The 17,768-nt window shown below is 41.9% G+C and overlaps 2 protein-coding genes across 5 annotated transcripts in view; one reads left to right on the top strand and one right to left on the bottom strand.

The window, feature by feature from the left end:
* The window catches only part of wnt5b (wingless-type MMTV integration site family, member 5b), a 92,809-nt gene that overhangs the window by 22,130 nt on the left and 52,911 nt on the right, over positions 1 to 17,768 (bottom strand). For 2 of the 4 annotated variants that reach the window (XM_039791936.1, XM_039791938.1), the window contains exon 2: positions 15,784 to 15,876. The exons of 1 other annotated variant lie outside the window; for it this stretch is intronic. The gene's annotated coding sequence lies outside the window, so the exon portion shown is untranslated. Of the gene's footprint in view, positions 1 to 11,885; positions 11,930 to 15,783; positions 15,877 to 17,768 lie in introns of all 4 variants that reach the window. One more of the 4 variants, XM_039791937.1, reaches the window with a different exon arrangement.
* Positions 6,373 to 10,093, top strand: fbxl14b (F-box and leucine-rich repeat protein 14b). Its single transcript, XM_039791934.1, has one exon. It carries the CDS (start codon positions 6,999 to 7,001, stop codon positions 8,199 to 8,201), a length of 1,203 nt encoding a protein of 400 aa, XP_039647868.1. The 5' UTR covers positions 6,373 to 6,998; the 3' UTR covers positions 8,202 to 10,093.

Genomic DNA, 17,768 nt, shown 5'->3' with positions numbered 1-17,768 from the left:
CTGGTGAGTTTCTCTGTGTTTACTTCCTGTTTTACTTTTATGGAAATTGAAAACAAGGAAATGTTTATCTGTGACATGCGAGTGTACACAGTAGCACAAGTAGAATGTTACAGTTTTTATAAACATAAGCCATGTTGAGCTATACTGGTTATAGTTTCATCATTAAGAGGAAGATTGCGTTAAAAAGTTCATAGTCTCGCTTCTCAACAAAAGTTTAATATCCGGTTAAGGAATAAAGAGGGAGTCTAAACTGATAATTTGGTGCAGACCGAGTTTGGCACCTCAGTGGAAACGAAAGCAACTGAGAGAGCTCTGGCTGCCCTGGTTTGGCACTGCACTGGAACGGTGGGAGAGACTGAGTCCCTGATCAGAAAGCCCAGGGAGAAGCCACTGAGGCTGGGCCAGATCCCCTGAGTTGTTGCCCTAGAGCTCCGCTGGTCAAACTACACTGGTCCCCTGATCCCTTCCCTGGAGAGATTAATACACACACACACACACACACACACACACACACACACACACACACACACACACACACACACACACACGCACGCACGCACGCACGCTCGAACATGTATAAACACATTTGTAAGCATACACACAAACAGAACATTTTACTCAAAGCTGCTCTTTGCACTTTTCATCTTAGGGTTCCATCCAAATATAGTAAGGTTTTTTTGTCCACCACCTGCTTGTGTGATTTTAGCCTTGAAGTTAACAGGAATTTGTAGGTAGGCTATACAAAACAATAGAAGATTAAGATGGCTCCCAACGGAAGACACAGAACTTTCTAACTAACCATCTCTGTTTGATATTGGCAAAAATATCTGGATTAGCTTCAACAGCCAATATGAGAGGAGTTAGAAAGAAGACTTTTGTCTGATAGACTAGGTAAGATGGGGAAAGGCTCTATAAAAATGCTAATATGTCTCCCATGATTAATCATAACTACTGTATAAGGACAAGACAGAGTTGGGGAATCATGCACTGCAGCTAGTTAATGAGGAGATTAACCCCTTCAAATGCATTTCCGGTTTGAGAAATCAATTTACTCCACTCTGTATAATAATAAACAATATCAGACATGTATTCTGTATCTTCATTTAAGCTATACAGTATGATGTTAACACTGAGTGAATCTTTCAAACCCAATACGCTACAGTTAATGGCTTCACCATTCCATCAAACAGAGGTATACATATAGATGTCTTGTTGATGATTTTTAAGCATTTTCACAAATCTCACACTGGCACATTTGGTATTTTTGGAAAGTTTGGGATCTGCACTAGAATTTAAAGTAAAGTTACGTCTTTTGGACAAATGTTTGGCTGGTTGGTTTGGAGACCACACTCTTGGTGAATTTCTGTACCTATCTCAAATTCAAATCAAATGCATTGTCCTGGGTAAATCATGAGGGTGTCACCCAAATAACAGAGGGGAAACTTATTGAATATATGCTGGTTAAACCCTTAGGGCTAAGCTTGGTCTTGGGAGAGAAGTCAGGGGAGTCAATAATTCTCTCCTTCAAACTTGACTGTGCTTGCTCTCACACCTGCCTGAACTCCATTTAAGGGATTTTGCATCTAACTCTGGTAATGGTACATGTATGGCCACATCCAAAGCCTGTCGGTTGCCATTTATAAGATTGAAAATTAGCTGTTTTCCACCATGATGGTTCCCCGCACAAACACAGAAAAACAGAGAGTAAAAACCAGCCAGATAAACACACACACACACACACACACACACACACACACACACACACACACACACACACACACACACACACACACACACACACACACACACACACACACACACACACACACACACACACCAAAATGCAGCCTATTCATGCCAACAGATGACAGAGCGCTTTGAGAAAATGCCAAAATGCTGACTACTGAAGGGAGAGAGAGCACAAGGCTGAAAAATCTCCTATGTCAGACTGCAGAGCCGGCAGAAAAGAAAAGCATTGTTGAGGACACACACACACACCTAGGCAGTTTGTGTGGTGCAAAAAAACTGGAGCAGGGCGGCAGTGCATAACGCGCACACACACACACACACACACACACACACACACACACACACACACACACACACACACACACACACACACACACACACACAGCCTGTGAGGTGTTGTGGCAAGATGGTTGTCAAAAAGAGGAAAGAGAAAGTGAACCAAAAAGGAAGAAGATAGATAAATGGAGAGGGATAAAAGAGAGATAGTGGTGCAAAGAGAAAATGAGGCTTGCATCTCCTGGCAGTGACCTACTGTTGTCTCCCTCTGTGCACATCTGCTCTCCTCCTTCTCTTGTTTACCTCCATCATGTTATTTTTTTCTCTTGTGCCTCTCACCTGCCTCTTCTCTTTTTTTTATGCAGACTAAAACGTCTCCATTCATTTTCAATGTTAACCTGTCTATTGTCATGCTGACTGACACCTCAATATCCTCTGATTAGTGAAACTTTCAAAAGTCATATAGATACATACTTATGCTCTCAAGTGTCTGCAATCCATGCGTCTCTTGTGGAGCAGTTTATACTTCAACAGAGCAGGGTTGTATACAATTTGATGGTGTGATACAGGTAGTATGATAGCTTCTTCGAGTTTGGACCCTCCAGCTCTCAGTTCCATTCAAAGGTCAGCACTGTCAAAACTGTTTGCAATTTGTCAGCAGCATAAATTCACGTGTCATAGTTCGCCAAAGCAGAACTCAATGCAAAAGTTCAGTACTTTTGATTGATGTTGTATAAACTAGTTCTGAACGAGACTAACCCAACAATAACAGAGGATGGGAGGCACAAAAAGGGTTGAAATACAATAAAAAAGCAGGGCGAGAGAGAGAGAGGAGACAGCGGAGGAGCTTGTTTTGAAGGCAGGTACACACAGACACACACATACACACAAAGGCAGTTAGTGAACCTCAGGGCATTGTTACTGTCTGCTTTTTCTTCCATATGTTGGTGTGTGTGTGGGAGAGAGAAAGAGAGAATCTAAAGAGTCAATGGTAATATCCATTCAGGAAGGTGTCGGCTTTCAAGGGGACCTGTTGACACACCCACGTAACCTTGGCAACCAGCAATCACTGCGGGTGCAGAATCATCAAATACGGACACATTAAGTCACACAAACACACACATGCGTAAAAAGAGACACACGTGGTCACGGGAGATGACACACACACACACACATACACACACACACACACAGCAAATCTCACTCCTGACATCATGCTCTCTCCATCTCACTTCTGTTCATCTCCTCTTCTTTTTTCCCTTTTGCTAACCTCCATTTTTACATTAAAGAAGCAACATGTGTCTGCCCCTCTGTTTCTCTCTTCCCATCTCTTCTGGCACATTCTCTAAAAACGTTCCTCATTTTACCCCTCTTGCTTTTTCCTCTCCCTTCCGTTCTCCGGTCGCTAGGGCCCAGTGGGTTTTCTAGGAGAGGTATGACAAACCACAGCAGTGCGCACACACACACACACACACACACACACACACACACACACACACACACACACACACACACACACACACACACACACACACACACACACACACACACACACACAGGTCATGCAGAAAGAGACCCAGCTACTGCTGCTGTAGAGAAAGCCTGTGTTATATAGACACGCCTCTCTCTGTTTCACATCCTCCATCTCTTTTCTATTTCTTTCTTTCTCTTGTTCTTTCCCCTTCTCTTTCTTTGACTTTTCTTGTATGTGATCGTCTTGCTGTACAGAAGTATAGTAAATGGTAGAGTCTGGCTTGCAGTTTTAAAGCCACATTGGCTGGGTTTTATTTTCCATTTTGAACCCAACAAACATAAATTTGTGAAGGCAACAGCTGACAGGGCCAATAATCAGTGTACAGTTTGGTTTGGTACAGAACATTTGCGTGATGCAGATGACATTATGGTTTATGAACAAGATTGTCTGTGCCCGTTTAATCCCAGGTTTGTCTTGCAAATCACAATACATTTAGCTGGGAGCTGGTGTTAATCTCCCACTCTGTTTATAACTCAAGGTGTTTGCACGATCACTATAAAGCTCGGTATTCATGTCAGGATCTCTATTTTGAAAATGCATGACACACTGTGTGCCTGAGTACCAAGGACGTAGGTGTTGGCAGCCACAGGGGACAGTGCCTAACTGCTTTGTTTTTGCCCTTGATGAAGTTACAGGATATAAGTTAAAAGCAGAGGGGGACATGGAATATAGTCATCAGACAATTTTGCTCGATTTTGGATGACAACAAAATAAATTGTTCCATTACTTACACATTTTTTCTGTAAAGCAAAAGCATACGCGTTTCTATGACACATATGCCATGGCTGAAAGGAAGACCAGCAGGACCACATCTGATTAGTACCTATGTTCAGCAAGTATTGGTTTGTAAATCTGGAATATATGTTTTCTCCTTATTATTGTTATTGATACTTTTTTTGTTATGAAAATGTACAAGATTGTTGGATTTGACTTTGGCAACATTTTTACCTCATTATTCATGCCAATAATGTGTATTTGAGAGGGAGGGAGAAGCTAATGTGACCCATCCATCAGTTTGAGTTCAGATAAAAAAGCAGAGAGAAAGTAGCAAAAGCAAGGAAATATATATATATATATATAGAGGAGAGGGTCAAAAGACAGAGACATAAGTTTGGATGAGAAAGATGATGATGAGAAAACAGTCTTTTTAGGGGTATAGTTACAAAAGTAGGATTTTTTTACTAAAAAGAATGCAACTGGAAGATTTTTATTTTTGTAACTCAGACTCATAATGTATTCAAATAAACTGAGATTTATTTTTGTACAAAACAAGGACTTGTTTTGGAAACATGTTTAGAAGGTATCTTAATGGTATAAACAGAGCAGAAGATTACAGCAAGCAAAACACGTTTTAATATACATATGGGGATCTGAAAAAAATCTAAAATCCATTCTTAAGGAAGAAAAAAGAGAGGATGAGAGGAGAGTTGCTGTCAGTTGTGCTCGGCTGCTTCTTTCCATGTAAAATGGCCTGTTTCTGCAGCTCCTCTCCCTCTCCGTTATCCTCACCTGATCATTGTTGCCTCTCTCCTCCTATCGGTCTCTCTCTGTGCTTCTCTCTGCCTCTATTTCTCATCAGCTCTTCCTCTCTCTCTTTTTCAACCACTCTGCCACACTCCACTGGCTTCAGCAAACGGCTCCCCTGTCATATTATCTTACTCACACATACACACACACACACACACACACACACACACACACACACACACACACACACACACACACAGTGATAGTGTTGCAAGCATATAGAAAATATACTGTTTATACACGCAAAAACCACATATGCAGACATGTTCTCCTGTCTGTACACACACACACATGCACGCAGGCACACACACACACACACACAGACCAAGGCGTTAGGCTTGAGAGAGGCCCACTGCAGGGGATGAAAGTTACAACCCTACTATCTTTGCTGCTGTATTTGATCATGTTCATGCTTTGATACTTTAGATAAGCGATTTAGAAATTGATACATATAGCTATTATTGATATACACTCCCATCAGCGGAGACTAAAATGCATTTTCAAGTAGGCCTATCAAAACATAAGCAATGCCAGATGTGAGACAGCTTCAAAGTGATTATTTTGGTGCTTTATGACTGAGAGACACATGAAAGAAGGGTATCTTTTATGGATTATTTTTACCAACACAGTCATTTAAAGACACCCATCCTTTCATAATATCCAGCATTATCAATATTATTATATGAGCTGTTTGGTATTATTGCATGTGTTCAGCTAGACCGTTACTTCTCTCAATATTTGACTGATGAAATGTAAATCTATTTTTTTTGTGTTGCAATAAAGGAGAGTGGATTGAGAGAGGTTGTTTACAAGAGACAAAGAACACATTCTGATCTGTGGACGTTCCGGAGACTACAAATAAAACTACAATAACAACAACAAAATCGCGATAAAAATACTACATAGGCTATTCATGTTGTAAGCGGAGTGAAAAAGGGCTTCTCCAGTTGGCTTTCCTGTGTGGTCCGCTCAAAGGGTTAAAGCCCAAAGTGAACTGAATTGTAAGAAGTTGGTTTCCAAGGGAAACTGTTCGCACCGTTCCAGCTGAGGCGGGACAAACCAACTGCCTGACACGGAAGGGGTAGGGGTGGTCCGATAAAATTAGGAATTTATGTCGCACCACATCGCTTATTAAATATTTTCACACGTCCTTCCGTGTATATGCATCAGCATATGACGCTTATAGCAACGTTGTTTGTTACTTAATCTGTTTTTAACACATTCCTTAATACCATTACTTGACTACACCCCTCCCGTACAGCTAGAGTGCTGGGTTCCCTGCCAAGTCGGTTTGAAAAGAGCAGACAAAGGCTTTGAGCCCAGGACGCCCCTCTCTCTCTCTCACTCTGCCTACAAAGCCAACCTAGCTCTATCTTTTCTGCTTTTCTACCATGGAAATGTTTTTTAATAGGCGGCGTTAAGAGTGTTGGTTTTATATTTACTTTCTTTTTCTGAAATGTACGACCGTCTGGATCCCCGCTCGGCCGAGAGAGGAAGGCTTTTCGTAGGTATAATACAAGGAAGCGTCGTCTGAGAGAGGGAGAGAGGGGGAAGGATTGACGCTTTTTCCTCCTCTCCTCCTCCTTCCTTTCGCCCCCTCTCCTCTTTTTGGCGGAGAGAGGAGTTGAGGCAGGAATAAACGCTTTTTTTTGTTTTACCCTTTTTTAATGCATTTGAATCCTACTGCGCAACGAGACCGGATCACGTGGGGTTGGAGAGAGTTGGATCGATTTTGCACAGTTCAATGTGAGAAAAAGAGAGAGAAACAAACAACTCCCATTTCTTTTTTACTTCTGTGGATAACTGGGACTGTTGATACTTTTGCATAATTGCATGAGAAGGGGAGTGGGTTCTTTTTTCAGCCTTGGAGGTGTGGAGTATTAATTCTTATATGCCTGGGGTTTGAAAAACAATGGAGACGCACATTTCGTGCCTCTTCCCGGAAATTTTGGCCATGATTTTCAGCTATCTGGACGTGAGGGACAAAGGCAGGGTAGCCCAAGTGTGTATCGCTTGGAGGGACGCATCCTACCACAAGTCAGTGTGGAGGGGGGTGGAGGCCAAGCTGCACCTCCGCCGGGCCAATCCCTCCCTGTTCCCCAGCCTCCAGGCCAGGGGCATCCGAAGGGTCCAGATCCTGTCCCTGCGTCGCAGCTTGAGCTACGTGATCCAGGGAATGCCTAACATCGAGTCCCTCAATCTGTCCGGCTGCTACAACCTCACGGATAACGGGCTGGGTCATGCATTTGTGCAGGAGATCCCATCACTGAGGGTTCTGAACCTGAGTCTGTGCAAGCAGATCACAGACTCCAGTCTAGGCAGAATAGCTCAGTATCTCAAGAACCTGGAGGTGCTGGAGCTTGGTGGCTGCAGCAACATCACCAACACTGGGCTTCTGTTGATAGCCTGGGGCCTCCACCGGCTCAAGAGCCTCAATCTGAGGTCCTGCCGGCATGTCTCAGACGTGGGGATTGGACATTTGGCAGGCATGACCCGCAGCGCGGCGGAGGGCTGTTTGAACCTGGAGTACCTGACTCTTCAGGACTGTCAAAAACTGACGGATCTGTCACTCAAACACATTTCCAAGGGGCTGACCAAGCTCCGGGTACTGAACCTGAGCTTCTGCGGGGGGATCTCCGATGCAGGAATGATCCACCTCTCCCACATGACCTCCCTGTGGAGCCTCAACCTACGCTCCTGTGACAACATCAGCGACACAGGGACCATGCACCTCGCCATGGGCACCCTAAGGCTCTCCGGGCTTGACGTGTCCTTCTGTGACAAGATAGGGGATCAGACCCTGGCATACATTGCCCAGGGGCTGTACCAGCTCAAGTCTCTGTCATTGTGCTCGTGTCACATCTCTGACGATGGGATAAACCGGATGGTGAGGCAGATGCACGAGCTGAGGACCCTGAACATTGGACAGTGTGTGCGCATCACGGACAAAGGGCTGGAGCTCATAGCTGACCACCTGACCCAGCTGGCGGGCATCGACCTGTATGGATGTACCAAGATCACCAAGAGGGGACTGGAGAGGATCACACAGCTCCCCTGCCTTAAAGTGTTGAACCTGGGACTCTGGCAGATGACAGAGAGTGAGAAAGTGAGGTGATTGGAAAGGTTTAGTTTTTTTTTTTTTTTTCTGGATGGGGACACGAGGAGCAGGAGGAGGGGGGGGGATTGTTGGGTGGGTACATTTCTTTTCTTATTAAAACCTCCCTTTTCCCTCCTGTGTGGTTGTGTAAGGTGTGCGTCTCCCATGTGAGCAGACTTTTATGTTCAAGTGTTTTTATTTTTCTCTCTGTTGGCCTTGCAGGATTTCAATTAGTGTTTGTTATTTTGACTAAATATTCTGCCTGGTAAGAACAAATTAAAACTTACTTTTGCTATGAGCTCATGAAAATCCTTGTTAACTATTGTTTTGATCTTGTATTGAGTTTAAATCTGACATCAGACTGGAATAACCTGCAATGCAAAGCTTGTGTCACACATTTACAAAAAAATATTCAAAGTGTCATTTGAATTATCAGATTTTTTTTTTTTTTTTTTTTTGCTGACACTTGCTGCCGGAAAAATTCTTAAAGTGAAACTTGTGCCCATCCAAAGTTGCATCTACCTTTTTTCATTTTAAGCAAAGTGAGGTTTAAAACTTTTTTTTTTGTACACCGAGTCTGGATTTGAGACATTTACGACTAATCTCCACTACAGCCATCACGCCTAAAAACATTTGGCTACCTCGTATGTGGTTGTTTCTCAAAGGGTGTATACTGTTAAAAAAAAAAAAACAGAGGGATAGCGAGAATGAGAGACTGGGAGAAAATGTGCCTAAAGGGACTGTGTCTGCCCCCTCCCCCCATCCCTCCCTCCTCCATGAGCAGAGCTGGAGAAAGGAGACCAGGACACAATCTAACTACCTTTTGTTAATTTACCCCCATAAACAGCAACAATTTCCCAGAGAGAGAAAGCGAGAGAGACAGAGGGAAAGCGAGTTGTAAAATCTTTTTCAGATTTCAATGGCGCTTTATGCAAAAAAATAATAAAACCCACGCTTGTGCGCAAGAGCTTTTTTATGGTTTGTTTTCCTCATTTGTTAGGGATAAAGTCCAACTTGTAAGCCCTTTAGAGACATGTTCAAGCTTTGGCCAATATAAAGGAGACAAGATCATCTGTTTACCCTTAGAAGAAATACCCATAGTCATCCTATAATAATAATAATAATAATAATAATAATAATAATACGGTAGAGGTTTAGGAATATAGTGCTACAATGAAAGAAAAAAAATATGATCAGGCCATTATCAAACACAATATATGTCCATGTAAGTTTGTTATAGGTATATTCAGCATTTTTCTAAGGGATGCTGGTGGAAATAAATGTCAGTGGATGTTGTTCAGAGCGTCATACTTCAAATTGAAGTGAATTCTATATCTTATACCCTTTATTAATCGATACAAATCAGGGTTTGTCTCATGGCTTTATTTTCCCACGTTAATGCCAACACAGGTCGCATTCATATTCATGTTGCTCTCACCCGGTGAGAGAGAGGGAGGGTGAGAGAGAGGAGGGTAGGGATATCTCTTTTTTTTTCCTCCTCTTTTTCTCCATCTCTCCATGAATAAAAATACCCTGAATCCATTTTGAGACATGCTTAGAATAAGGAGCAATCGATTATTTTTCTTTCTCTCTCTCCGTGTCGGGTTACAGGCGGAATGCGTCTCTTTCTCTCTCCATCTCTCTCTCTTTTTCTTTCACACACACACATTAACACAGACATGCACACGGAGGCCTGTGTGCGCGCATTTTAATGTAATGCAATGACCTGCTAGAAAAATTAATATACGGATGTGCGTCCTGCTGAAAAAGCTGTGTGTTTGAAAAATAAAAAAAGATGTACTGTATATTATGTGTTTGTAAAGAAGAAGAAAAATGCAGAATCCCAAAATTAAATTGTTTTATATTCTTACGGTTAAAACAATTAAAGATATTTATATAATGAACGAAAAGAGCGGTGTGGACTACTTTTGTGTAGGTCTAGTACTTCATTGTTGTCATGTTGTCTGTTTTTTTTCATTAAGAATGTGAAGAATCTTAGTTTACACATGGTAATTTGACACGTTTATTTCCACAAGACAATCAGTACTGTCATGGTTTTGTCCTCAAATGAAGTTGTCCATCAGGCACATTTAATAAAATAAGGGCTTTAATTTTAATGCATTTCTCCTAATAACCACCCACACATTGAGTATTGTCCCTGATCAGTCCAGCCTTGCTTTTCAAAAGGGCTGGAAAAAAAGGGAAAAATCTGTTGTGTTGTTTTAATATTTACGAGGAGATTCAAAATGGATGCGTGCCGTCTTGATTTGGCTGCAGTGCCTGTGTAATTAATTATCAACAGGGCGTTTATTATAGGAAGCTGTTCTACCCTGCTGACTTTTTTAATCATGAACGTCAGTTTTTTATCATCAAATGCAGCAAAAGAAGGTGTCTCAGCTCAACTAGTAGGGCAGGTTCACATTTAAGTCTCAAATGTTTAAAAGTGAAAGATAGGTCAGGGCTGTATTTAGTGGATTTCATGGTTTAAATGGAAGGTTTTGGGTATTAGTGTTGGTTATTTTTGCAGTGCTTTATTTCACATGTGGCAGAGTTGTGCCTGTGCGGCTGCTGCATGTGTGGAGTAATGAGATCTAAAGTTGGTTAGAGCAGATTTCCCTCTCTGCTTTCCATCAGGACGTGTCCTGTGTGTGAAGTGACAACACGCACACACACACACACACACACACACACACACACACACACACACACACACACACACACACACACACACACACGGTTGCCAGACCAGTCAGTAGCCATTGTCTGTCTTTAGAAGTTAGGAAGGCAGGTTTTGGTGGGGATTTTTTTCTTCTTTTCCTCTCTTTCTCCTCCTCTTGTTCAGTCACGCATACCAGATCCTAGACCAGGCAGGGGACCCCCACGCCACCCCACCCACTGCTCCTTGCTCCCCCACTACACACACACACACACGCAACACACGCACACACACACACACACACACACACACACACACACACACACACACACACACACACACACACACACACACACACACACACACACACACACACACACACACACACACACACACACACTTTAGCATTCCACACCATCATTCAAAGCATTTAAGCATTCTCCCTCCCCTGACTCTCTGTCCATGGGGATTTGGGGATAAAGGCCAGCAGAGGGATTGTTGACCACAGGGACAGAGAGAGAGACGGAAAAAAAAAGAGGACACAGAAGAGAGAGAGAGAGAGAATGTCAGTGTTTGCTGTTTCTTAAGTTTGCTTTAGCTGGCCTTTGGTCTTGTGCAATAACACTGCAATGAGTGCACACTGAGATGTATGTAAAAGATTTGTCTGTGACATTTTGTGCCGCTTTATCCCAGAAACTTCTTAAAATCAATTTGGAAACCATAGAAACAATATGTATAGTCTACTTAACAGTTGAGATATGATTGCTTATGTATTTTAATTATACAGTACTATTGTTATACATTTTGTGCCTTACAATGACAACCGACAAACGTGGTTAATCTGTATGTGAGTTGGTTTGGTTGAATGCTGTGGCAAGGCAACAAAAGTGAACTCAAAAGGAAAGAGGTGTGACATTGTAACAAATTGGACATGGAATACTGATACATGAATAGAGAGGTTGGAGGCGCACAACGTAGCCGATTGTTTTTTTTATCATTTGACATTTGGGTCTGCAGACCTTTCCTAACAGATACAGGAGACTTACCGTGACAAGGTCCCATCACGTGTTTCTACAGAAAGGTCTGCAGGCTGAAATGTAGATGACAAAAGATACAATCAGCTGCATTCAAATGATAATGTGATACTTTATTAATCCCCATAGGGAAAATCTCTTTTTGTCTGCCACCCTCCACAGAGAGGTCAGAGGTCAGGCTCAGCTCCAGAGCCCCACTGCTGGAGCTACTGAGGATTTGGTGTCCTGCTTAGGGACACATGGCTTGGTGGAAGGTTGTCATGTTTTTACGTTAGGTCACCTTGCCTCGCTGTCCTCCCTTGCTTTTCGTTTGTAAGTCCTTGGAGGCCACCTGTGAAGCACCAATTCTAAAATACTGAAAATCTTTTTCCATGAAACAATTCTCCCAGAACTGTTTGTGAGGGGAATGCAAACTCGTCCCTTATTGTATAAGTTGCAGTCTCAATTTGCATTTTGAATAGAGAGAGCTGAGTGTGAATTAAGCTCTGGAGTTTCACTGCTGCTGGGTGTTCAGCATTATGTGGTTACAGAGCATGATATATCACTCTATTGTATACAGTGCAAGTTAACTTTGCATTGTATGAAAATAACTGTGGACTAAGTACTGAACACAGGTGCTACCAATATTTCTATTTCACAAAAGATCATTCGCTAGAAAATATTACTGCAGATCACCCAAAGCTAATTTGTGTTTGAAAAAAGCCACTTTGAGCATGCTAGCACAGAGCATTTTGTAATTTTACACTTCCATACTTGCTCCTCTTGAGCACAGTTCTGCTTCCCTTTTGTAACAGTTCAACAGTTTTGAATAAAGAAACTGTTCAGCAATTTGGGACAATGGGCTTGTTTGCTTTCTTGACATTAGTTAGATTAGAAGATTGATACCAATTTCATTTCTGTCCATTGAATATGAAGTTGGAGTCATAAAGACAGAAAGCAGGGGAAACTAGCACCTTGCTAATTAACATGTTCTATCGTGTTTGTTTTATCCATACAAAAACTGGAGTGTTCTCTGGTCTACTGACATCATGGTGATGACTCCAGGAAGTGACTACTACTGGCCAAGAAATAGTTGAGGACAGAACTAAAATATTGAAATAAAACCATAATTTGTCAATTTTACACTTTAGTTTTTTAACTGATTTAACAAACAAGATATAACGTGTTAATTGCTGGTAGGTGGATTTTTAAAATTTTATGACAGAGCTAGGATAGCTATTTCCCCATGTTTGTAGAATTTATGCTAAGCTAAGCTAACCAGTGGCTGACTGTAGCTTCATATTAACCGTACACATACATGAGTGGTATCAATCTTCTTGTCTAACTATCAGCAAGACAGCCAATACGCATGTTTTCCAAAATGTTGAACTATTCCTTTAAGACATACTTGTCCAGGTGATTGTGTTACAGCTAGTGTGGAGATGGTCAAATGTGTAAAAGTACTGACCAACAAATTTAACAGAATGTTCTGACATGCTTCGTCCACATGGATCATGAAGACAAATCAATAACTTGAGGATGAGACTGAAAGCTGTGTGGATGAATTCCCTAACAGATGAGCAAGTCACTTACACTGCCAGGTTAAGGGGGTTTATTCTTCCTGTGTAACTCAAAGGTTTCACTGTAGCAGCCATGCACAAACGTGTGCACACATGGCACTGTAAGGCAGCTGGGATCGAAGCGCTCACCAAATGGCTTTATGTTAAAGAATATATCTCGCTCTCAGAGCGATTCTCTCTTCAAACCCACATATCCTGCCTGTCTGCATGATTGACAGCCTTCAAACAAGTTAATTCAAAAGTTTACAGGCACCCAAATTAGACAAAGACCCACATTTCTGCCCCATATAGGTCACTAACGTGTAACAAAACTGTTTTCATGCTATAAATGCTGCTTTTGCATTTGAACTTTGGTGTGTGAGTGAGTGTGCGTTGTAAAGGTTGAACTGTGACTCGTCACATTGTGCTCTGAACCACATTTCCTGTCAGGCTGACAGGAACAGCAGAGAATGTGTGTGTTGTGTGTGTGTGTGTGTGTGTGTGTGTGTGTGTGTGTGTGTGTGTGTGTGTGTGTGTGTGTGTGTGTGTGTGTGTGTTTTACTGCTATCATTAAAGGAATCATTCACCATTAAAAGAGGAACTGGAGTTCTTCACAACAAAGCAGCAGAGGTATTAGCAGCAGAGTGTTAGTGCCCTCCCCCACATCTCTCTGTCTTTGGCTGCAACTCCTCGTCTGCTGTATGGTCTGTCTGTCTGTCTGTCTGTCTGTCTGTCTGTCTGTCTGTCTGTCTGTCTGTCTGTCCGTCCGTCTGTCCGTCTCTCTTTCTGGCCTGTTTTAGCTCTCTGCCTGTCTGTTGATCGGCTTTCATCGCTCTCTTTTCCTTCTCAACTTATTTCTTCCTAATTTTAAAGCTTTTCCTTTCTGTCTTGTCATCTCCACCTGTCTACTTCACACTCTAATTGTCCCTCTTTCTCTCTTTTTCTCTGTACAGGACAGTACTTGACTTATTCTTCTTCAACCCTGCTTTCCACCTCCATAGTCCCTTTCACACATGCACTGCAACACTGAACTTATCTAGATGTTACCCGGAGGAGCTGTATGTGAAAACACAAATGTCCGACTGGTCATTTGGATCAATAAACAGACTTTACCCTGCTAGCTCCCTAGTACAAAGTCTGTGTAATGTCCGATTGAACCCACGTGTGAATAGAGCAGGTCATTGTCCTGAGAATTCACAGCAAGCGAGTGGGTGTGTTGATGATGGTTCTATCATGCAGCTGGCGTGAAACCGGAAAAATACAAACATCCTAAGGAAGAATGAGGTTCATTTACATGATGTAAAATGTCTAACTGGAGACACAATAATATTCGGGGATGGTGAATTGTTTTTTATGACCAAATTATGAACTGGCTACGTGACGGCAGTGTAAATTTGCTTCATGCCTCCTGCACACTCTAGCCAGACGCCACCCCTCGCCTAAACCAAGTGTAGAAGGTAAGAACGTGTCACAGACAATCTCCTGTTGTGTGCTACATGTATGAAAAGGCAACCCCAAACAATGTCCAAAGAATCAGGTCTGTATATTTTCAGTTCACATATGAAAAAATGGCTTAACTTTTTTTTTCTCATGCCCATGGTCTCCTCTCCTTTCCTGTCTCTCTCCTCTTTCCTCTTATCCCCCTCTCACCATTTCCATTTATTCCCCCCGCCCCCACACCCCCCACCCCTCCTCTCTGTGGGACCTGGTGTTGAGGTGTCGCTGAGGTACAGTAGATGGTTCTTTGAAGTCCCAGGGGCCCTCGGGGGCTGTGTGTGTGTGTGTGTGTGTGTGTGTGTGTGTGTCAGAAACTTTTTTTTTTTATCAGCAGCTCCAGTCAAGAACATTTGGTGTGGCTTTTGATTTGGGCGTCTCTAATCTTTAAATGACCTTCCCTGTGCAAGTGTTCATACAGTATTTCCTGATTATGTATAGCAGGGGAATTTAAAACCCTATTACCATTAATGTTTTGCTTTTCTCAACCAATCAAAGCTGGACAGTCAAAGGGATAGTTCAGGTTTTTTTTTAAACTAATTTAATTGGGACAAAACTATATATATATATTTTTGCTGTATAAAATAAGCTTGATTAAAAATTGGTGTGGCAGTTGGTAGAGCGGGCGCACATCTGCAGAGGTTTATTCCTCGACGCAGAAGGTCCAGGGTTCGAGTCTGACCTGTGATGGTTTTCCTGCATGTCTTCTCCCCTCTTTCTCACCTTTCATATCTCAGCTTTCCTATTGAATAAAGGCAGAAATGCCCCAAAATTAAATAAATTGGTGAGCCATTTGGGATAGGAAGCCACATAAAAGCAGAGGGCGATGTAAATGTTCTATTGGAGTAGAAACATGTTATAGTCATATTGTAACTTACTGGGTTTACAGCTGGCACAGTCGGAGAAAAGAGGGGGGAGAAGCAGAGGAAAAAGCACTTCTGTCCTGAAGTCTGCTATGGTCAGCACCCAACCTGGAGAGAAAAAGAGGGGGTGGTAAGGCAGAGAAATAAATAAAGGAAACCAGGGAAAGTGGTAAAAAAAGAAGAGAAAGGAAAAAGAATCAAGGGAGAAACAAATGAGGAGAGAGAGAGAGAGAGAGAGAGAGAGAGAGAGAGAGAGAGAGAGAGAGAGAGAGAGAGAGGAATCTGTGAGTCACTGTTTAACTGTGGGCTGCTAAAAGTCGACTAGCCATGGTAAAATACCTACTGGGTGCACACACATGCATGCACACACACGCACACACACACGCACGCACACACACACACACACACACACACACACACACACACACACACACACACACACACACACACACACACACACAAAAAAGGTTTATGCAAAAAACATGCTTCTGCCTCTCTCAGACTTCACTGCCCAACAGACCAGCTAATTATTTTTAGTTGGACACCAGGCACACACACACACACACCTCTGCTGCACATTCCTCAGAAACTAATGATCTGCTCTTTTACAAAGGTAAGAATTTAGGCGAAGGTCACAAATAATTCTTTCCATTTCAGAAAGTTGAATTTTGCAGCAAAGGAGGAACAATGACATCATCCAACCCCTAAGTGATTAATTATTGATGATTTTTCTCTGGACAAGAAGTAACAGGGTGATTACAATTAGTTCTTTCTCTACAAGAACAAGCCTTGCCAAAGATGGTGCTGTGATTAAATTGCAGTATACATATGCAATATGATTCTCCTCCTTCAGCAGTCTCTGCGACTATCACCAACATATTATTTTAACACTACCGATTAATCTGATGATTGCTTTGGTTTTTTGATTACTTTATTAATAGTTTCGCCCATTAAATATTACAAAATAGTGTGACAAGATGAAGCGGCTACAGCTATGCAGCAGCTCTTTGAGGCTGTACTTGGCACAGTGCACAGTGGTGCTTTGAGCTTAATGCTAACGTCATGCTCACAACGACAATGTTAACATGTTGATGTTTAGCTGGTAATTGTGTATGATAATCATCTTAGATTAGCATGTTAGCATGCTAACAATTGCTAAATACTTAATTTAAAGAACAGCTGAGGCTGATGAGAATGTTCTTAGTTTTGCAGATATTTGGTCATAAACCAAAGTATTTTGACCTGATGATGGAGCTATGAAAAGTCACCAAAGTTGACCATGAATGGCTGTATCAAATTTCATGGCAATCCATCTAATAGTTGTTATTTAGTATACCATTCATTGAGATATTTCAGTCTGGGAACCCAAAGTGATGTCTACAATTGTTTGTTTTTGAGGGATCAACAGTCAAAATCCAAAGATATTCAATTTTACAATGGTATGAAACAGAAAAAAACTGCAAATTCTTACATTTGGGAAGCTGGAACCAGTAAATGTTAAGCATTCTTACATAGTAAATGACTGATTCATCACTCATCAAAATATAATTGTTTCAGCACTACTTGGTGTATTTTCCAGCCTCTATACGAGAGAACCCATCACTCGTTAGCTCCTCTGGGTGTTCAACTGCTTATTATTTTATCAGGTCATTTACAGCTGTAGGGGCCTTTTGCTCATTAGGCAACAAATGCAGATAATAATTCACCCTCTATGTCCCATACTAGCATCACAGCTATGTTAGTCCAAGATTTTCTATTCTGAATTGTAGAGATCCTTTTTCTTCAGTATTCGTGCAATTAGTATGAGCCATCTTGCTCAAATCATAATTGTTGTTACATTTCATACACCTAGCATTAGCCGTTGTGTGCAGTTTTGCCTGAAAAACAACACACCAAGTCTTTAATTTGAAACCATAAGACCCCCACTTCATTCACAATCAAACCATGGACGTTGTTGCTGAATCTTTTTTAAAAGCCTCAGCAATTACAATGGGAGACTG

The sequence above is a fragment of the Perca fluviatilis genome, chromosome 23 (assembly GCF_010015445.1).
Source record: "Perca fluviatilis chromosome 23, GENO_Pfluv_1.0, whole genome shotgun sequence".
NCBI lineage: Eukaryota > Metazoa > Chordata > Actinopteri > Perciformes > Percidae > Perca > Perca fluviatilis.
This window is presented reverse-complemented; position numbering and strand designations above follow the sequence as displayed.

Coding starts and splice junctions, on each gene's coding strand:
- fbxl14b (XM_039791934.1), top strand. CDS start 6,999: ATGGAGACGCACATTTCGTGCCTCTTCCCGGAAATTTTGGCCATGATT.